This window comes from Podarcis filfolensis (genome assembly GCF_964270895.1).
Source record: "Podarcis filfolensis genome assembly, chromosome: 13".
In the NCBI taxonomy this organism is placed as follows: Eukaryota; Metazoa; Chordata; class Lepidosauria; order Squamata; family Lacertidae; genus Podarcis; species Podarcis filfolensis.
The window spans coordinates 13485334-13508267 of NC_139615.1; the positions used below are offsets into that span (position 1 = coordinate 13485334).

At 42.9% G+C, this 22934-nt stretch overlaps 1 protein-coding gene across 1 annotated transcript; it reads left to right on the top strand.

Annotated features, from left to right (window-relative positions):
- The first annotated feature begins 7948 nt into the window (after positions 1-7948).
- Positions 7949-17432, top strand: LOC310748455 (regenerating islet-derived protein 4-like). Its single transcript, XM_083584273.1, has 7 exons — positions 7949-8085; positions 10041-10117; positions 12197-12266; positions 13094-13182; positions 14388-14528; positions 15037-15157; positions 17159-17432. The coding sequence occupies exons 2-7, from the start codon at positions 10046-10048 to the stop codon at positions 17224-17226; spliced, it is 561 nt and encodes a 186-aa protein (XP_083440399.1). The 5' UTR covers positions 7949-8085; positions 10041-10045; the 3' UTR covers positions 17227-17432.
- The last annotated feature ends 5502 nt before the right edge of the window (positions 17433-22934 follow it).

Consider the following 22934-nt stretch of genomic DNA (forward strand, 5'->3'; position numbering starts at 1 on the left):
TCTTGTACATTCTGGGTGTTAACTTCTTATTTATGAAGAAAGTCAGCCTCAAAACTGGAGGTGGGTGAACCTCAGGACTGGGAGCCAAATGCAACCCCCCAGGTATCACACACTCAAAATCGCCATCTTCCTAGCCAGGCAAACATTTGTAGAACTGTAAGCTTCTGATGTTTGGAAATGTAATATTTGATGCCAGAGACTCTTGGGTCTGCATGGAGTTTGATATTTGGTCCCTGGGATTTTATGCAGCTGATGAAATGACACCAGCTGAATAACTGATATGCAGGATATAAACAAATATACAAATCATAAACATACTCATTATTTTTGCCAGGGTTGAATGCATCCTTGAACTTTGATAACGCCTCTTGCATACTCTGTCCTGCTTTGAGCGGGACACCCCGGTATTACAGAAGCCATCCTGGCTTCTGATTGGCTCCTGGGATGTCCCATTTTGGCTTCTGCGAGAGTGTGGCTCTGAAAGACATGTACTTGCACGAGTACAGCCCTGAAAAACACGCACCTTGATTTCCATCTGCAGCATGTTGGAGGGTATTTTCTTGCTTGTCTGGATGCGACATAGAAGGGAGTGTGCATGGATCCATGTAGAAATATCGTAGTAAATTTTACATTTGCTGCTTGATACACTTTGACTTCTGGCCCTGCTCGCCTTTGGCATGTGGCCCTCAGAACGTAGCCCAGAAAGGAGTGTGGCTCTTGGCTTGAAAAAGATTCATCATAACTTGCTGCAGGGGGTGGGAGTATAAAACATTTGACAATCACAGCAGTCAACCAGCCTCCAGATTTCCTGAAAGGAAGAAGGGGGGAAACCAGTGGGTAATTTAACATAATGGTGGGAGATGGGTGATTACAAAAGTTTATTTAGCAGAGGAAGGGGGGTGGAAGCAAGATGATGATTCTAATAATCATGCAGTTTAAGGCAGGTTCCTAAGCAACAAAAGGGGAGGGGATGGAGTCCAACATTTAAGTCATCCATACAGTTGAGTCTCTGCTGCTGGTGACCCCACTGCCATGGGATGGGATGCAGCTGTTTGTCTCAGGTCTCGCCAACACTTCCAATTGTGCCATGCTTGGAAAGCAGCTGTACGAGAAGTTTTCCACTTGACTCGCTCCTTTCTAAAGCTGGAGGCAGCCCCTGTCATTCTTGGGCAGCTGTTAAGAATCCCAGATTTCTGGCAGGGCCCATTGATATTAGTCAATGCCCTGCCCTGAGGTCCCCCTTGCTTAAATATATTTTGTGAGCACCACATTGGCAGCCCCTGAACTTTGACCAGAAGAGAGTCCTATTTTTTCCCCTGCAGTGAGATATATACTGTCTCCAAAAATGGATGAATTCTCTGTGTGTCTTTGTGGAGGGGGCAAGGGCAGGGCTTTCTTCCAGCCAGAACTCGCCAGAACTCAGTCCTAGAACCTCTCAGATGGTGCTGTTGCCATTATAAGAGAGCAAGGGGGGTGTTTGTGGTGCATAGCTGTCAACTTTTCCCTTTGTTTAACGGAAATTCCCTTATTCCAAATAGGATTCCTCGCAAGAAAAGGGGAAAGTTGACAGCTATGTCGTGGAAGGTTCCAGCACCTCTTTTTCAAGAAAAACAGCCCTGGGAAGGAGAATCACACTTGTAAGATGGAATTTCCATTTAGCTGTCCTGATAAATAGAAATGAAGAGGTAGTATTGCATATCATACCCAGAACAACAAAAATCGGTAGTATAGCCACTCCATCCCTACCTATGAGTTTTACCCAGGTAACTGTGCATACATGTCACACACCAAAATAAGTCAGATACTATTTTGCAAAATGGGTCTGAAGATTTTGTGGATATATGCTTGTTACCTTGATAATGATACTAATTTTAACATATTCAGGTATAAACTGAGTATAAATGACAAGCGAATAAGGTGATATTTGAAAGGTCAAGCTCTGCAAAGTTGCCAAAGAGGAGAAGCAAGTCCCAGTGACTGATGGCCATCTCAAAGAACCAGGACTTTGTTTTAAGAAACAATATTCCTGGGAAGGAGAAATGCCACGTTGCAGGACCACATTGTGTCCTTTTGCCTAGAGACACTGAGACAAGGCCAGAGATGATTATCTGTAATTTGTGTAGCCGGAGGAGGGGTTCATAATTCAAAAGATATACAATGCACAGTACCAGTCTGCTTGTCACAGACAAGCTGGAATGCAGCTCTTTATATCAGGTCTCGTCCAATCATATTTAACTTTGTTTCCATAGAGGCTTCGCACAAATGCTCCAAATTCTGCCACTACATTTCCTACAAGGTGTATAAGGGTTCTTGTCCCCCTCCCCCACTTAAGAAATAGGCATCTCTTTAACTTCTCCCCTTTTTCTCCCTTTTCCTTTCCCTCCCAGTAGATTCTTAGACCCCACCATACTGGTCTCTAGCTGCCTGCTGGTTTGTCTGGCCATCCTTATTGGGGTCCTACCGGTGCAGTCCTGCGAAGGGCAGTCTTGGAATGCTTTTCCAAACAAGCACATTGATCCCACTTAATATTTTCTGCAGACATCAAGGGTCCCCCTGAGCAGGACGAAAATGGGGCCCCCAAACACAGCAAAGCTGACTTGTCGTATAAAAAGGCACACCCATAAGTTCATTAGGCTAACACAGGAGAATGGGGACCTCAGGGTTAGGGGCTGAATTCAGCCCTCTGAACTTTCCTGAAACCGCAATTTTCCGTGGCCTTGCTTGCCACCCCAGATGATTCTGAATGGCTGGAATGTGCCCTTAAGCTCTGATCATGTCTGCTGCTTCTCTGGAAGGAAGATAGGGTGTTTGTATGACTGGATGAATCCCAAGCCGGAATTAAGAAGAAATATCAACAACCTTTGATGGCAGAAAGTGAGGAGGAATTAAAGAACATCTTAATGAGGGTGAAAGAGGAGAGCGCAAAATATGGTCTAAGCTCAGCATAAAAAAAACCCTAAGATCATGGCCACTGGTCCCATCACCTCCTGGCAAACAGAAGGGGAAGAAATGGAGGCAGTGAGAGATTTTACTTTCTTGGGCTCCATGACCACTGCAAATGGTGACAGCAGTCACAAAAGTAAAAGACTCCTGCTTCTTGGGAGAAAAGCAATGACAAACCTAGACAGCATCTTAAAAAGCAGAGACATTACCTTGCCAACAAAGGCACATATAGTTAAAGCTATGGTTTTCCCAGTAGTGATGTATGGAAGTGAGAGCTGGACCATAAAGAAGGCTGATCGCCGAAGAATTGATGCTTTTGAATTATGGTGCTGGAGGAGACTCTTGAGAGTCCCATGGACTGCAAGAAGATCAAACGTATCCATTCTGAAGGAAATCAGCCCTGAGTGCTCACTGGAAGGACAGATCCTGAAGCTGAGGCTCCAATACTTTGGCCACCTCATGAGAAGAGAAGACTCCCTAGAAAAGACCCTGATGTTGGGAAAGATGGAGGGCACAAGGAGAAGGGGACGACAGAGGACGAGATGGTTGGACAGTGTTCTCGAAGCTACAAACATGAGTCAGACCAAACTGCGGGAGGCGGTGGAAGACAGGAGTGCCTGGCGTGCTCTGGTCCATGGGGTCACGAAGAGTCGGACACGACTAAACGACTAAAAAACAACAACGAGTGTGTAGAAAATAACCTACAACACAAAGATTTTTATTTGTTGCTATGCCCACTGCTGGCAAGGAGCCCCTGGAAGCTTGAACAGAAGGAACGGTGGCCCCCTAGGCTGATAAAACACCCCCCCACTCCTGGTCTAAAATGTAAATACCCCCCACTTCCAGTCTTGACTTTATTGTCTCTGATGTGGCATGCAAAAATAAAAATAAAAATGTCAGTCCATTTGTTTTCATAAATAGAGAAATTGGTTTTAAAAACCTGGTTTTGTGAATGAAATGAACCAAGCACAGCACTTATTTTTGGAAATGCAACTCTTCATATTTGTATACTGATCAACATTCTTGATGATTCCCCAACCAACACAGAATTCAATCCTTGCTTTCTGCTGCCACCTAGTGACAAAGAAACGTTAGAGGCACCCTGTTCATTTTCTTGCTTTCTAAGGCTTCTTCATCTCTGTGCGAGAGCAAGCGTTGTTGCCATACCAGGATGGCTTCAGGGAGACATTACCAAACTCTCATCTTGCATATCTTACTGAGATACCAGAACTTTAAAGTAAAGATTACTTTATAACTGGAAACTGGGGCTTTCTCCTTCTCCATGCCTCTTACCCAGCTCAAAATTCATTTTCTTCCACTCACAATCCAAATTTAATCCCACCGCTTTTCTCTGTCTCTCCCCATCCCTACAAAGGACAGTAGTTCAGTGGCAGAGCATGTGTCTTCCATGCAGAAGGTTCTGGGTTCAATTCCTGGCATCTCCAGTTAGGACTGGGAAAGACAACACATCAGTGGAAATGTTGCTGTCTGATGCATTTGTGTTCTTTTGGCTAAAGGCAGAACAGAAAAACACAATGGTCCCCAGTAGGGGTTCCCAAATGGTGGTCCTTGATTGGCGAGCTTCATTCAGGTGGTCTGCAAATGTAGGCACCCTCATTTGAGCAAAGGGTAATAATGGCCCTTTAAAACCTCCCAGCAACAACGACAATAGAAAACCTTCCAAGGCTCTGTTGCTTCAGGTTTATCATTTGGCAGGCTTTACTGACATTGCTGTTATCTACTCCCCAAGAGCTATATGCCCAATTTCCAAAGAAATTCACACCTGAAAAACAACTGCAAAGGGTTCTGAGTAGAAGCACTTGTTAAAAAATACTTAAAACATGAACATAATGTTGCTGTGTAGTCATTGGCAGCCCATATAATGGTCTAAATGAGGGCAGAAACCAAGACTACTACAACAATGACTATACAACTACTAATTTTGTTTATACCCTGCCCATCTTGTTGGGTTTCCTGGCACACCTTCCAGGACATTCCTTGGGAACATTATCCAGCACTAAGGGCCCAGGAATGGTATAAAAGCAAGTGACTGGGAGTGCTGGAAATTTGAGGTGGCCAAGCGACCAGCCCAGCCCAGCCCAGCCCAAGCTAAAACCAGGGGTTGTTCACCTCTCAAGGCCTCTTAATGGGGTTGCCCTTTAGCTGTCTACCCAGCAGTTTCCACCAAGTTCTGACAAAGAACAAGAGTTATCTAGTAAAACTCCTGCTACTCACTGAAAGAATAGCAAAAAAAATTACAGCCTAGAGGCAACTGTTGTTGGGAGTTAAATTCCTTTCTGGCTCTGATAACCGGTGGCCACTACAAGCTCCAGAGAGAGCCTCTAAACCGAGGAAGGGAGGGAGAAATGGGTAAGTCTCCTCTACATGAGGAAAAGGAGGAAGGAGGCCGGGCAAGGCAGCAGCTGGTCCTTTTAAAGGTAGCTGGGATGGGCAGCAAACACTCTTGTGGTAGAAATGGCATTGGGTAGCGTAGATGGATAAAGCGAACTCCCTTAATATGCTTCGTAAGGAGAAGAGCCCCCAGCCCTAGCTTGGGTGGACTTGAGTGGCCGGTCACCATCTCAAGTTTCTAGCAATCTCAGTTGCTTGGTTTTGTTGGAAAACGAAATTGCCACCAGATGAGCAGCTTCTAAAGCCGTGTTCAAACCCCCAATCATGAGCAAACAGTCGACACTCTTAGTGAAGGGCATATTATCACACACAGCTATCCCAGGAATTCCATGACCCATGAACATAGCTCTAAACTAAGGTTACCAGATGTCCCCGTATCCCAGGGACAGTCCCCGGATTTACAAATCAGTCCCCTGACAAAATCCATCTATTTAGTAGGAAGTTGAAAAGTGTCCCTGGATTCATTGAAAAAAAAATCTGGTAATCTGACTTTAAACTTAACAGTCACAGTTACTGCCATCTTCCAAGGCAGGCTCGATGTTTCTCAATATTGAAAAACATCAACCACAAGAAGAAAAGGGGGAGAGCCATCTACACCCAACATATTCCATGGTAATTCAGGAACCACCTGTGGTTTATGTGGTTCCCTTTGATTACTCAAAGCAAGCCTAGCACAAGCGCAACAACTTCCACCCACCTTCTAATTATCACTGGATATGTCAGCTTGCATATCAGTCCTCTTGCTCTAGCTTTAGTTATCTGAATGTCCTGATGAGTCATAAGTTGCAAGAGGATACTCTGTCTTTGAGACACTCTGTCTCCCAAATAAAAGTTTACTTCTAGGTAAAGGTAAGGTAAAGGATCCCTGGGCGGTTAAGTCCAGTCAAAACGGACTATGGGGTTGTGGCGCTCATCTCGCTTTCCGGCTGAGGGAGCCTGTGGTCTAAATCACTGAGCCTCTTGGGCTTGCCGATCGGAAGGTTGGCGGTTCAAATCCCCATGACAGAGTGAGCTCCTGTTGCTCTGCCCCAGCTTCCGTCAACCTAGCAGTTCAAAAGCACACCAGTACAAGTAGATAAATAGGTACCATTACAGAGAGGAGGTAAACAGTGTTTCCGTGCGCTCTGGTTTTGTCACAGTGTTCTGTTGTGCCAGAAGCAGTTTAGTCATGCTGGCCACATGACCTGGAAAGCTGTCTGCGGACAAATGCCGCTCCCTCGGCCTGAAAGCGAGATGAGCGCCGCAACCCCATAGTCGCCTTTGACTGGACATAACTGTCCAGGGGTCCTTTTCCTTTACCTTTGCTTTTCAGACCAAGGGAGCGTTTGTCCACAGACAGCTTTCCGGGTCATGTGGCCCGGTTACCTAACTTCAGACAACAGACAGTTACCTAACTTCTAGACAACATAAGGAGTCATTTACATGCTAAAAGGGTTTTTGCAGCAAGGACACATCTATCAGATACTGTGGCCATCCATGCTTTATGAGCGCTTCCCCTGCTTTAAGATGGAAATCTTGTTTTATTACTTCCTGCATAGTAGCTTACCCTTCTGGCTGTATGGCTGCAGTCACTGTCTGGCCCATGCACTTCACAGATTCAGGTTTGGCCTGAATCTCACCCCTTTTAAATGTGATGTTCTTAGTATGGACTGCCTCCATAACTTGATGGAGAATCTGATCATTCCCCTCAAATGTCACTGCAGAGCCAATTCCACAATTACTATCTTTGAGTTTGAGTTCAGAGACAAACTGTTCAATGGTATCTCAATGTACTGTAGCTCTGCATGGTTCCAAAAGGAATATACTGTTCAAACACAATGTTCTTACAAGGAGTGCCATTTGTCCTAAATCATTCAAGGACTTTGGCTGTGTCATTTAGCCTTTCATTAGGAAAAATATTGTTGTGAGTTTCAGTGAGGGTGGGGCAGGTAGGGGAGTTGTATACCTGAATTAGACAGTTCTGGGATTTCATACACACACACACACACATTTTGGAATATTCATTTAAGCAACCTTAAATCAATGACTTCCCTTCTTCTCTTTCCCTGGTTCAGTTTGCATACAATAAATCCCTTTTTACATAAGATAACCATTCAGTATTCCATTAGTACAGAAATCAAAACTTATCTACACTGTTGAATTTATCTTAATTCTACCAGCGTTTTTAAGTGTACACAATTTTCACCCATATATTCAATAAACATTTCCCAATCCTCTTTAAATGTATGTATGTTTGAAGTTTTATTCTGTTTTTAATGCTCTGTTGAAAGCTGCTCAGAGTGGCTGGGGAAACCCAGCCTGGACAGGGTATAAATAAATAAATTCTTCTTTTTCTTCTCTTCTTCTTCTTCTTCTTCTTCTTCTTCTTCTTCTTCTTCTTCTTCTTCCTTCTTTCTTCTTCTTCTTCTTCTTCTTCTTCTTCTTCTTCTTCTTCTTCTTCTTCTTCTTCTTCTTCTATATGTTAAATCTGTAAGCTGTGCATATTCCATCAGTTTAAGTTGCTATTCTTCTTTGGTTGGGACTTCGCTCTTTTTCCATTTGGTCTAACAAAACACGAAGATAGGGCCATGGGTGCCAGTCACAAAATGGCTGCTTAGCTGCATGTGATGTAACACAAAATGGCTGATAAAGGCATGGCTTTTTTTCAGCCAGAACTCACTGGAACGGAGTTCCGGCACCTCTTAGGTGGGTGCCCTTCCCCATTATAGGAGAAGAATGGAGGCATTCATAGTGAGTTTTGGCACCTCTTTTTCTAGAGAAATAGCACTGGAAAGGTATAACACAAAATGGCTGCCATGAGGGGCATGACATAACAGAAAAGGCATTGGCAGGCAACTGGTGCCTCTGAGCACCACATTGGCAATCCCTGAACTCTGACCAGAAGAGAGTCCAAATTTTTCCTCTTCTTTTTTGGCAATGAGATATATACTGTCTCTAAAAATGGAGATTTGAATTCTGTGTGTGTCTTTGTGGAGGGGGCAAGAGCAGGGCTTTCTTCCAGCCAGAACTCGCCAGAACTCAGTTCCGGCACCTCTCAGGTGGGCGCCATTGCCATTATAAGAGAGCAAGGGAGGTGTTTGTGGTGAGTTTCGGCACCTCGTTTTCAAGAAAAATAGCACTAGGGAGGAGGATCTCACTTGTAATCAGAAGTCTACTGACCCTTAAGACGGAAGTTCCATCTAGCTGTCCTGATAAATAGAAATGCAGAGGTAGCATCACATATCATACCCAGAACAACAAAAATCAGTAGTATAGCCACTCCATCCCTACCTATGACTTGTACCGAGGTGCATACATGTCACACACCATAATAAGTCAGATGCTATTTTGCAAAACGAGTCTGAAGATTTTGTGGATATATGCTTGTTGTCTTGATAATGATACTAATTTTAACAGACTCAGCTATAAACTGAGTATAAATGGCAAGAGAATGAGGTGATATTTGAAAGGTCAAGCTCCGCAAAGTTGCCAAAGAGAAGAAGCAAGTCCCAGTGACTGATGGCCGTTCCAAAGAACCAGGACATTGTTTTAAGAAACTATATTCCTTGGAAGGAGAAATGCCACGTTGCAGGACCACATGGTGTACTTTTGCCTAGAGACAGAGACACCGAGACAAGGCCAGAGATGATTATCTTTAATTTGTGTAGCCATTTGTGTATTCAAAAAATATACAATACACTGTATCAGTCTGCTTGTCACATGGTACGAGACTAAGTGTAATAACCTCAGGGACACATCCATTTGAGGTTGAAGACCTTTGCACAAGCAGCCCAAAGATCAGTCTAACAACCCTCTGTGCTATTAGACTGGGAATCTAATTGGGCAGCCTGAACACAAGGGGTTTATTTCATTAGTTTTACTGATCAAAAGGCCAGTGCTACATGTGCTCATGCATCTGCAGTTGTCATGTGCTTATGCATCTGTAGAAGAAGAAGAGGAGTTTGGATTTGATATCCACTTTATCACTACCCGAAGGAGTCTCAAAGTGGCTAACAATCTCCTTTCCCTTCCTCCCCCACAACAAACACTCTGTGAGGTGAGTGAGGCTGAGAGACTTCAGAGAAGTGTGACTAGCTCAAGGTCACCCAGCAGCTGCATCTGGAGGAGTGGGGACACGAACCCGGTTCCCCAGATTACAAGACTCTTAACCACTACACCACACTGTATACTGATATGTCCAGCTAAATTTTATTCACACCAGTAGTGCTCTGCAAGCAGTTTTTCTAAAAGAAAGGGTATAGTGGAGCTTCATCTATGCCCATTGACCAAACTGGTGTGTGTGTGTGTTTGTGTGTGTGATGCCCTGCAAACATCTTTCTTTTGTGAAAGGCACTTGTGGAGAAACTTGCATGGCCTCAGGTGGTGCATAGCCCTAAGCAGACTTCCAGACTTGCAAGTGGATTCCAGGCTTGCAAACATATATTTCCCCCCTCGAAGGAAATAGCACAAAAATAAATGCTAAACTTGTGGTTTATTCCACTTGGTTTCCAGAAGCTTGCAAATGCTTGAATGTAACGTACAAGTTAACAGTTGGCAAATGGTCAGGAAAATGGAATATATTGCCTTGGGAATGCAGTCATACACATAACAACTCTCCTTGGGTACTATATCCCTGCAGAACATGTGTGAACATGTGGTATGATTGAGAGCTCCTGAGTAGATTCAATCAATACTTTATTTTTCAGAACTGATGCCTTGGCCTTGGTTTTCACCTGGAAGAACATTTCACGACCAAAAAGGGGATTGTCGCACACCATACCAGGTATTATTTTCAAAATAACAAGTCTCCACTACACTTATCACATGAATTATTTTTAATGTAATTCATTGCAACTTGTATGAATGAGAGAAGGATAGATGGATGTTTGGAATGAAAAGTCAATACCTGCAAGGTTGCCAAAGAGGAACAGCAAGTCCTGGTGACTGATGGCCATTGCAGATCACCAGGACTTTCTTTTAAGGAACAATATTCCTTGGAAGAAGAAATGTCACATTGCAGGACCATTGTGTCCTTTTTGCTAGAGACACAGGGACAAGGATAGAGATGGATCACACTGCCAGAAAAGGGACACATAACCCAAAAGCTCTGCAATCAACATATTCATCCACCTGACACATAATAAGAGATTGAGCAGAGAGTATAAGAACTCTGGAGACAGACCCGTTTTGGGTCGAAGACCTTTGTAGCAACACCTGGAGGACCTGTCCATTGACAGCCATCTAATCAGACAGAGCAGCAGTCTTTGGTAAATATATATCCCTACAGAGCATGTGTGAATGTGATAAATGTTTGAGAGCTCCTAGATAGATTGAATTAATTAAAAAATTCTGAAGACTGGTGTACCATCTGGCCTTGGTGTATGTGCATTGCCACTTTGATCCCAGGTTGCCCTCATGACAATGATTAAGTGATAGAAAATGTAAAGGGGGAGAGCACAGATGATCACCTCTGGACACAGTCTTGTTGGAGTCAGGGAGGTCCTAGGAGACTGGACTGAGGAGGAATGGTGGAGACCGCTCCCCCCTTCTTCTTCTGCCCTTCCAAGAGGAGACAACATAGATTTAGAACAGTGGTTTGCAGAAGATAATAATTCGGAGGCTGCAGAGGGGAGAAGCTGGGAGATACTGGATGACAAGCAGGAGGAGGAAAAAGAACTAGGGGAGAGACAGCCGACAGACTCAGTGTCTTTAGGAAGCATTCCTGAACTCCCCTCTCAGGTCCTGGTGGGCATTGAGAGTAGGAGAACAGAAAGCTCAGAGGCAGAACACACAGATTAGCTGATGTAGGAATGATGTATAATAGGAGAGACGGAGGGGTGGGACTTATTTGGAGCAACACCATTATCTGAGAGGCGACATCCTATGTCTCTGTGAATATTGAATAAATTATCTTGGTAAGAACACCTTGTTTTCCCATTTCTGGCAGCCAGCCATGAGGGAGGGGGGATCGGATTCCCTCAAACCTGACAGGTAGACATAGTAGACTTGGTCTCTCTGATTTCCCCTCTGATCTTGGGTTGCATTCAGGATATACATATTATAGAGAAAAATACCCCATTGAGGGACAACCTAGGGCTTTCCCTTTGCTGGGTTTGCTACTGTGTAATGGGTGAAATGGCCCTACAAGATTGCCAGCATGCACTGTTTTCCTCCTTGTGGCACTACATTTTAATAATAATAATAATAATAATAATAATAATAATAATAATAATAATAATGCAACATTTTCCTTCCAGTTTGGATTAAAAAAACCCTCTCATACATCCACACGCTGACATGATCTTAGTTTTTCTTCGAAAACAGGACATAACTATGTCAACTCAGGTGTTCCCCCCATAAATGAAGATTAAAGAGATTAAGCATAGCCGCGTTCAAATATCTGAAGGGCTGTCTCAAAAAAGATAGAGCAGACTTGTTCTCCCTTGCACCATAGGACAAAGCTAAATGGGTGGAAATTTCAGGCGAGTAGATTTTAGCTGAAGAATAGGAGACAGTCCACAAAGGTATGAGTTCTTCGACAATGGAGCAAAATGCATAGGTATATAAGCAGAGGCTGGATTATTATCTGCTGGGGACAATCAGAGATGGTGTAGATTCCTGCCCTGAGCAGTTGGTCTTCAAGTTGGTCTTTCCAGATCTTAACATTCTGTTAAGTTCAGGTTTTCTTTTCTTTCTTTAAGCTTCTCAGTTCATGGAAGTTCAAATAAAGGAGAAATGTGATTATAGGATATAAAATATTTATCTCTCCTTCCTTCCTTCCTTCCTTCCTTCCCACATTGGCTGAATGGCAAAACTGACAACACACCGCTTGAATTGACTGTACATTCCTCTTTTCCAAAAGGTCAGTCAGAAGATGGGATTTGTCACCTACTTCAGCCTTTGCCTTCTTGGAATCCTGGTCTCCAGTCTTGGTGAGCATTTTAGCAAACACCTGAGAATTCCCCAGAAATCTTCACTGAAATTAAGCAGTCATGAGAACGAAAGTACTTAGTGGATTTTCAAGGGATGGCAACCCAGCTAAGCCTATTAGAACACGGAAGCAGGAGAGTTTAAATTAGACATAATTTATTGGAGTTGGTCAGCGGAATCCCTGATCTGGACCTTGTGCAGAAATAAATGAACTTTCCATCCCAAGAATTAGTTTCAAAGCTTTGCTGCAGAGCTGTCTAAAACCTAGTGGCATATAAATGTTACAAAGAACAAAAATACAAAGTTACACATTGTACTCAAGTAGCAGCAATGCAGTTCAGTCTTTTAAATCCTTTAATACAGTCCAATCTCAGAGACATACTCCATTATGCTGGAGGCTCCTTCTCCCAACACGCTGAGCTGGCAATCTCTCTGCTGGCTTCCCACAACACAAAGATACTGAGTTTCTCAGGTTTCAACTTCCTGCTGATGAGGGATCTACTTGGGTTTCCAGAGAAGAGTGATCAGGTAAGCCAAACCCTCTTAAATGGAAAAACACCAGCATTCCGCTTTCAGCTAGAGTGAAACCTCTTGCTTAATGCAAACTTCCCTGCTTTGCAAATGCAAACATTTACAGACGTTTAAACTTCAATGCATACATTTTATGCAAATTAAACTTTTAATATTAACAAGATCTCTATTCACTGGTTTCTAAATAACTTGTGCTTTCTAAATGGAATCACCAATGGTATACGTAATGTCGCACTCAGAACAACCTGCTTACTGTTATAATCCCTTATTTCCCCTCATTTTCTTCTCTCTAAAACAGCCAAGGCGGCCTGTCCCAGTGGATGGCTGGAAAATCAGGGCAACTGCTATGCATATATTGAAAAGGTGATGACATGGGCTGATGCTGAGGTAAGAGGAGTTTCTCACCAACCAAGGCATAATACAATGAGAAAGGCAATCAGCATGGGCAGTCCCATGACAACATCTAGCCGATACTTTTGAATTAACAAAAGAGGGCTGACCACAAAAGGAAGGGAACTCAGCTGGTTAGATGGAGTCTGATCATCTGAGTTGCAGAGCTCAAGCAGAAACAAAGCAGACACAGAGGCGGAGCTAGGTGCTCTGGCACCTGGAGTGGCACACATGCTGTGCACCCAGGGGTGGGGGCTAGCCATGTGCATCCCAGGGGGCCAGCCATGCTCAGGGGCTAGCCGCCAACCCGCGACTCTCTCCTGAGCCGTTGGGGAAGGGGGAGAGCTGTGCCACTTTGCTGGCGGTCTTCCCCCTTCATATTGACAGCTCAGGAGTTGGGGGAGGCTTGGGAGCCATCGCGGGCGGCACACCGAATGTCACCCCCCTCAAGATGACACCTGGGGCGGACCGCCCCCACGTTGCTCTTCTACTGAGCAGACATTCCAAAGCCAATCCCTCAAGGTCAAGTTTCATTGTATATATCCAACCATATGTTCTCTTTCCCTGAAATGTTTGTAAAATTGCAAATAAAGATATTTCTGAATCTGGGGTTGTACAAAGACAAATTTAAGGCTCTTCCAGATAACCTATCCATTGGGTATTCATCCTGATTCTCTTGCAGTTTGCATGAGGGTTGGGTTGCATATTTTTCACCCATTCATTCTGATTTGTTTGCAGGGAGATTATAGAACACTGAATATTCATCCTGAGTTGCTTGTGGGAGTGTTTATACATCTTCCAAAGATCCCATATTTTTCAATCCACTTCCCCATCACTTTCCTAGCCACAATTATTTTTTGTTTCTTTTTAGAAGTAGATTTATTGTGCCATGATGATGCTTTAAAGCACTCTAATTGTGCAAACGTAACGTTTTCTGGTATGTGCTTAAATTCCTCCAGCAAAATACTGACAGGCTCAATAACATTGTATCACACAAGTTAGTATGGAACAGCATTGCATTATAATATTCTGGGAAGACCTGTTCATCTTAAAAATACTCAAGAAAGTCTAATTCAGAAAATATTAAAAACTTCGATGCAAGGAAATTGATTTGACACCGGCAAGCTCCAACTCTGCAATAATCTTACTGGTGAGATATGATAATGGTAGCAAAGCTTCTCTAATTCCTTTTCCATTTTTAGGTTGACTGCCAGAGCTATGGCCGTAGGGTCCATCTTGCCTCCATCCTCAATCAGAAAGAATCTTCCATTGTAGCCAAGTACATCTTAGCACAACAGAAAACACGCACAGATGTCTGGATTGGACTCTATGATCCTTCGCAAGTGAGCTGCTTTCACATAGCTTGTTCCTGATTGTCATCAGAGTTGGGGCTCTTTCGCAACGCAATTATCTCAACAATTTCCTAGTCTGAACTCCATACACAAATTCTCCTTTATTTTCTATGGTGGGATGGGGTTCTCCTCAAATGTCTCCGCCATAACAAACAGTAATTTCCAGTTGGTCAAACTCTCCCGTTTTTGTGGTGGGCTACTCTCTTCTTTCAAACATGAGTCTGACCAAACTGCGGGAAAACAAAAAATTTTTTTTCCTTCCAGTAGCACCTTAAAGACCAACTAAGTTAGTTCTTGGTATGAGCTTTCGTGTGCATGCACACTTCTTCAGATACAGGAGGATACTGCGGGAGGCAGATACTGCGGGAGGCAGTGGAAGACAGGAGTGCCTGGCGTGCTCTGGTCCATGGGGGTCACAAAGAGTCGGACACGACTAAATGACTAAACAACAACAACTCTCTTCTTTAATCACACAATCTTTTCCGTCTCATTCCTGCAGAACAGGAAGTGGAAGTGGGCTGATAATTCTCCCTTCAATTTCGCAAGCTGGAATGTAAACCAGCCAGGCCTGTTTGTTCCAGCTGCAAATAAGTTTTGTGTAGAGCTGAAGGAACAGAAAGGTAAGCAAGCCATTTGCAGGAACAGATAAAAGGTTTTGGATTCTCCACTACCTCCTGCTTTCTCCATCAGTTCCAACTTTGCTTCGGGTTGTTTCTGACTAAATCAGGATTTCCCAAACTTGGGTTTGCAGCTGTTTTTGGACTACACCTCCCACTGTCTCTGATGTCCTGCTAGCTAGGGATGATGGGAGTTGTAATCCAACAACAGCTGGAGACCCAAGTTTCGGAAACCCTAGACTAAATCATAATAGAAATATGCACATTAAAATTAAAAGACAAGCTGGTAGTCACAAAGGCCCATTGATTTCGGTGGTTAATTCTGAATGCAACTAAGCTGGTGGCAACCCTTAGCCAGGTGTTTATTTGCAGCAAGGATCACAAGTAGGTTGCACTGTTAACAGATGAGCAGTTGTCCAGTTGTTCAACATTTAGGATCACCTCCAAATACACTAGGAGCTGAAGGCTTCGGCTACAGCCAATCTGCATAATATAGTGTAGGATTACTACACATTTTGAAAGCATTGGTTGCTAAAGTCTGGGTTACATTATATTTTTTTCTAGTGTATTCCTTTAAGAAATTGTTAGGGCCAAATGTGGGGAAACTGGGGAAAGTCTTAAGTAAAAGGTGCCAAAATTGTATAATCGGGAGCTTCTGAAACTTAGCATGATTTCTATATTATTTTTCCTTTACAAAACTAATTTCAGCCATGAGGGCTAGAAGCTTTTGCTTTTCATAAATGAAAACTGAGATTCTGAGAAACTTACTCCCTCCAGACCAGGGGTGGGGAAGGTTTTGCCTGGAAGTCTAATTAGTCCTTCCAGGCCTTGGAGTTTGCCCTGGCCAGGCTCTTTGGTGTAAACCATGCCTGCTTTTCATGGGCCTGATATCGTATGATGTCAGGCATTCAAGGAAAACTTGGATTCAAGCTGAGGCTCTGAAGGAAGAATTATAAGCAAACCAGTGATTGGAAACTTCATTTTTTAAAAGGAACTAGTTCTTGTTCAGGTTTATTCTTTTGTACAACAAACTGGTTCAGTTCAAGTTCATCCAAATCAACTTTGCAGTTCATAAATAGTTCACCCTCAGCTAATTATTTTAGTGTTCAGAATGTTATAAAGTAAAAAGGTAAATCAGGAGCCACATACATGAAATAAGATGTCTCACAGGCAAAATGTCAACAGGTTAAACATTTCCATACTAGAAAAACCACACAGTATAAGGCATGAAGCATAATTTGCTTTGTTCATTGGTCTGTACGTCTTGCTGAAAGCTGCTCCTGCTGGAAGACAGCAAATATCCTCAGCAGGGAAGATACAGGAAATGTCTTACACTCCTCCTTTTTGACTGCATATCAACTGTGATTAATTTAGTGGTGTCCTTAGTAACAGCAGCACCTCCTTAGAACATTGTCTCCACATTTCACTTTCTAACTTTTTTCCAGATGTCTGTCTGACTTTTTTTTTAACTGAAAGCTAAGAGACTGATAGGGTGGGGAAAGGAGGAGTGAACTTGAAGATAAATTAGAAATGTTACAAAATTCTGCCTCAAAATGAACTTAATTATGGAAATTCAGGTGCGGGGATTATGGGAATTCAGGTGCAGTTCAGAGATTTTTGAAATAATTCATTGAACTTTGTTCAATTGATCTACCGGTAGTTCATTCTAAACACTGAAACAAACCAATTGGGCTCCCAGTTCTTCCATTGCAGCAAACATTTGCAGTTTTTGAATTTGGTGCCTTTTTCTGTTTCCCTGAACAGTGATATAAAAAAGGTGCAATATTCAAAAAAACGCTGAATTTAGTTGCATATTTAGGATCAGGAGTACACTTCGAGTTTGATGTCTGGAGATCAACAGGTGGGCCACCCACTTCAAGTGACCTACAGAAGGTGGGCCTCCTGGATGGATCTGAATCTTCCTGTTTGCTCTAGACCACATGGGACAGGTCGTTAAATAATGAGCAACAAGAAATAATTTGTGCCATGTCTTTTGAATTTTAGATTTTGAGAAGTGGAATGCTGTTACCTGTAAAGCGAAAAATGCCTTTGTCTGTAAACATTCACCCTAAAGAAGATTGTAGTTCCCTTCGCTGGACTCTAGCCCGCTGGAAATCTTTCTGATCTCAGTACCTCCTCTTCCAGTCCTCAAAGTGAAAGAGGGGTTCTCACTCATCACTTTAAAAATGACCATAACTGAAGAGCTGCCACTTTGGTTCCCCTCTTCTCCACAAATTTTTCTTGTGCCTATACCCCACTATGAACTTAATAAATTCTCTTGGATGCACATATTTCCTGGTGTGTTTCTGTCCTTCGCAATCCACTCAGACTGCTCTAAGATGATCATCCAAGAAATATATAGGAAGTTGGCTTATACCAAGTCAGACCATAGGTCCATCTAACTAATTCCTTGAGTCATTTCCTTGAATTCATTTTCTTTGATCAATGCAGCCAAAGTTTCCTATAGTAGAGAGAGAGCAAAAAGGAGAGAGGAAAGGGGACAACCTTGCTTCCATTTGGAAAGAGATCTGAATCAATGTTGTTCATTCTCACTGTCGCATGGTGCTCATATACCCATAACACAGATATGATTACATATCCACACACATCCTGCTAAAAACATTCCTGTTTAGACAAGCCTACTCATATGCTTAGATAATGGTGGTAATTTTGATCTGTTTTGGTATTTTAACTTTTGTATGTTTTAAAGCAGGGCTGTAAATATTTCTTGATTTCACTGTTTTATCTATGGTAAACTGCTTTGAGGTTTTTCACAATCTAACGGTGTATAAATTTTTACGAAATAAATAAACTCTCTCAACCAGACTTCCAACCTGTAATTTACACCAAGCTGCATTACAAGGGATGTTAGAAGCTGTTATCTCTCTCCCAAGTGTGGATAATTGCAAATAACTGTTGGAAACCACAAGGTCAGCCATGCCCCATGATCCTTATCAAAAGTTGCACAAATGCTTTTGTATGGCAAACCAGCTGCAACTATTTCTTAACATGGGTGACTTGGCTATAGTGGTAGAGCAGGCATGGCCAACCACATAGTTGGCTTGCACAATGAGCTACAGTTGCTCAAGTCCCTTCTTTTGCAGGACACTGTTAGATGTGCAGGAGCCCTGCCACCTTTTGCCTCTGGCCACCCTTGACACTGAATAGCAGGGCTGGCCCAAGATGGAAATTACCAAAGGTAACCTCAAGTCACAGATGTTTTCTTTTCTTTTTTTGTTAGATCATTTTTATTAATTTTCCAGTAAAAGACATCCAATTGACATATCAAATCATAATCCAAAAATAAAAAATAAAAAAATAAAATAAAAAGGTCAAATTATCTTTTTTTTTTAAATAAATTTTTATTGGTTTTACAACATATATTAACACACAAAAACTAACAATTCACAACATAACACACTAACAGACAAAGATAAAACACGTATAATTTCTTAACCTTTTTTTCCTTAAACCTTATTCCAACAACTTCCCCATACCTCCCTTTTCTGCATCCCTGTTTTAAGCTTTTTCAGCAACCCCTAATTTCAATTACTTATAATTCAATTTCAAATTATCTTCCTAATTGTAATTTTTAATTTTATGACTTCCCGTAGTCTGAAACTTGAAGCATGTCCAAATCTCATCGATATTTCCATATTTCCACATCTCGATTTTAACTCTACAGGTATTTTCTTTTCTTTTCTTCTTTTTGAAATGATTTTTATTTGATTTTACAATTATAACAATACAAAATACATATCCATATTTGGAGATTTCTCCAAATCTCTAGACTTCCCACCTTTCCCGCCATACGTCCTATTATAAACCTTTTCAACTGCATATTATCTCATCATCCAAATTTTAGGTCTCTCCATTTTATCCACAATATCTTCTACATTACAAGTGTTATTGTAATCCTGCTAATGTTTTTATCTGCTTACAGTGGTCTCTCAAGTAAATTAAAATTAAAAGCTTTCTGGTCAGTTTTTCCATTTCAACAGCTTTATTTGCCATTCCTCTCTGGTAGGGACTTTGTCTTCTTTCCATCTCTGGGCTAGTAGCATCTATGTGGCTGTTGTTGCATACATAAAAAGTCTTTCCTGCTCCTTTGGAATATCAGCACCTACAATTCCTAATAAAAAAGCTTTTTTAAAAAAATAAAAGTTATTTTAAAAAGCCATAGGTGTTTTCCAATCTATGCACTGAGCATTGATCCCTCAGGAAAAGTAGCCGCAAAAAGTTCAGGCTTAAAATTGTTGCACACCACTCAACTCTCCAAGCAGTGTGAGATTCCAGGAGTTCTGGGCACTTACCCGGAGTTTGTGGTTCCTTTTGGACAATGAGGCACAGCGGCGACTGTAATGTCTTTATGATATAGGGCTCATTTATACATGTATACAACCTGAGCCTAGGATGCAGGAGTTCACAGTGTCAACGAAAGGTTTATGTTTCTGTCATTACCACAAGCTTGGATTCAAGCAGAAATCAAACACGGCTTTCAAACTTTGCTCTGACTCTCTCTCCGGCTTTCTTCTAGGTCACACAACTCCCAAACTCTATTCCAAATTCTATCTTTGCCTACTGAGCTGGGAGAATGGCCCCACCTATTTGCTGGAGAGTAGGGCAAAGGGAAAACCACTTGGACATGTGCCTAGAAAACATGGGTAAAGTGGAAAACTGCTCAGACCCGTGCTTTCTAGCCACTGGACAAGCAGTAGTTTGGATAAGCCTGCACTGAACATGGTCTCTAGTTGCAAATTGGCAAGCATTGCAGATCTCTAAGCAGTGGAACTGCTTGGATTTCAGCAATGTGCTCTACGTGGGGCTACCTTTGAAGGTGACCCAGAAACTACAACTAATACAGAATGTGGCAGCCAGACTGGTGACTGGGAATGGCCACTGAGAAGATATAACACCGGTCCTGAAAGAGCTACATTGGCTCCCAGTACGTTTCCGAGCACAATTCAAAGTGTTGGTGCTGACCTTTAAAGCCCTCAACAGCCTCGGTTTAGCATACCTGAAGGAATGTCTCCACGCCCATTGTTCAGCCCCGACTCTGAGGTCCAGCTCGGAAGGCCTTCTGACGGGTCCCTCACTGTGAGAAGTGAGGTTACAGGGAACCAGGCAGAGGGCCTTCTTGGTAGTGGCACCCACCCTGTGAAACACCCTCCCATCAGATGTCAAGGAAATAAACAACTACCTGACTTTTAGAAGACATCTGAAGGCAGCCCTGTTTAGGGTCGTTTCTAAAATTTGAAGTTCTATTCTGTATTTAGTGTTCTGTTGGGAGCCGCCCAGAGTGGCTGGGGAAACCCAGACAGATGGGCGGGGTAAATAATAATAATAATAATAATAATAATAATAATAATAATAATAAGAAGAAGAAGAAGCCAGCAACTGTGCTGCAGCATTTTGCAGTAACCAGCTTCCAGCTCAAGTGTGAGGGAAGCCTCGTATATGGTGCATTGCACCAACCCACTGTTGAACCTGTTGTTTTCTGATCTACAGGGGATATCTGGGCTTCCAGTGAGAAAGCGGGATCAAGGAGCATCCTCAGACTGCATACCTGCTCCTTCAGAGGAAGTGCAACTCCACCCATTCGGATACAGGAACCACTTACTCACAGTGTCTTCATCTTGCTCAGATTTATATTCCCCAAACTATGCATATATCATACTGATATCCCACCTCTCAACCATCCAGAACTGTTCTTTCAGAGGGATCCAAGCTGCCAAGGTACTCAGAAAGTGTAAGGTAGGATGCGTCTGGGATTTGGGCAGCAGAATGGTGCCCATACAACTCTAGGGGGCTTTAAGGATTAGCAGCAAGACTAAATTCATTTATTCATAAGGTGCCTTTCTATGCAAATATGGAGATAAGAACACTGGGGTACATTGCAGGGATTTTGTAAACTACTATCTCAATCTGACCAGCAAACCATCTGCCAATATTTCTCAACCAGTGTGACTTAGCTATAATGGTGGCACACGCATTGGCAACCATGACGTTGGTTTGCAGAGTTTGTGCAATGAGCTGCAGCTGCTCAAGTTTCTTCTTCTGCAGAACTTAGATGCACAGGACCAATGGCAGACCTTGGGGGTCTCCCATTTCAGCAGTGCCTTGTGTGATGCCAAAATCCGGCACCCCTTTGCCCTCCGTTCTACATCATCATTGTGGGCCAAATCTGAGGTGCCCCCAGGGCTCCATGCTCAGGGTAACTGAACCAGTCATGCTCCCCCAAATCAGCCTCTGGCAGGAGCCCAGTCAACTTTTGCATCAGGCCACCATAGATACTTTTTAGTTTTCTGCCATTTATTTCCTTCTGGAAGCGCCAGCTCGGGGTGTGTGTGTGGCTGAGCACTTTGGGGCCCCTGAATAATTCTGGGGCCATAGCTGAGCCCCTTCAAGGTTCAGGGGGTGGAGGAGGTTATGCGCAGGGCAGCGACGTCTGTGGCTGCCTCTCCTTCTGCAGCTGCCAGAGAAAGAGGCCTCAGCTCCTCCTGACGTGGTGTACTCCAAGCAACCCAAGAACCAGCTCCTCCTCCTCCTCCTCTGCACTTGGGATGTTAGGGTCACACTGCTTGGAATGCACAGTGCTAGGTATGTGTTTGATGTCACAGGCATGCACAAAATGCTGTTAGCCCTACAATGGTAGCAAATGAGAACTGGCACCAATAAGAGATTTTCTTCTGGGCTCATAGCTGTTTAGTAGCCAGTGCTGGTGTTAGGCTATTTGTGCCCTTTGTTGTTGTAGTCGTTTAGTGGTGTCCGACTCTTTGCAACCCCATGGACCAGAGCACGCCAGGCACTCCTGTCTTCTTTGTCCATGGAGTTTTCTTGGCAGGGATACCGGAGTGGCTTGCTCCAGGTGGATCACATTTGGTCAAAACTCTCCACTATGACCTGTCCATCTTGGGTGGCCCTGCACGGCATAGTACATGCAACTCCCTCCCCAATTTCTAACTTCAATTTTCAAAAATATTTCTTGTAGGAAAATCGGAAAGCACAATTTGCCAATTCTTTCAGGTGAAGTTCAGATGCTTGAGCACAGGGGTCAACAAACTTTTTCAGCAGGGGGCCAGTCCAATGTCCCTCAGACCTTGTGGGGGGGGTGGACCATATTTTGGAAAATAAAAATAAAAAATGAAGAAATTCCTATGCCTCACAAATAACCCAGAGATGCATTTTAAATAAAAGGACACATTCTACTCATGTAAAAACACGCTGGTTCCCGGACTGTCCGCAAGCCAGATTTAGAAGGTGATTGGGTCAGATTTGGCTCCCAGGCCTTAGTTTGCCTACCTGTGCTTTAGCAGGTTCAGTTGATATAGTTGCCAAGCTAACTAGTCTCTTTTGTTGAGTGTATGGTCATTTTTGCCAACCTAACTAGTCTACTGTTGAGTGTATGGTTATTTTTGCCAAGGTAACTAGTCTACTGTTGAGTGTATGGTCATTTTTGTCAGCTGTAGCTCATTAGAACAATGAATACATTTCCTAAACAACATTAAGATGTGACTGTAAGAATTATGATTAATTGCATTTTCCACTTTTTATTTACCGGTATATTATGTAACCTCCAATCAACTCTAGGGATTATTGGTGAGGGGGAAACAGATCTTCATTAGGGCCACACCAAAGGACAAAAAGGTCAAACCTGATATCCTTGCAGATTTTGGTTCCACCAAATACAGGGGCTTGTCATGCTTGTGTAGTAAGGCACAACTAACATGGATGGGACTGGGGTGAGTTTGTGGCAATGTGAATGCAGCAGCAGAGGGAA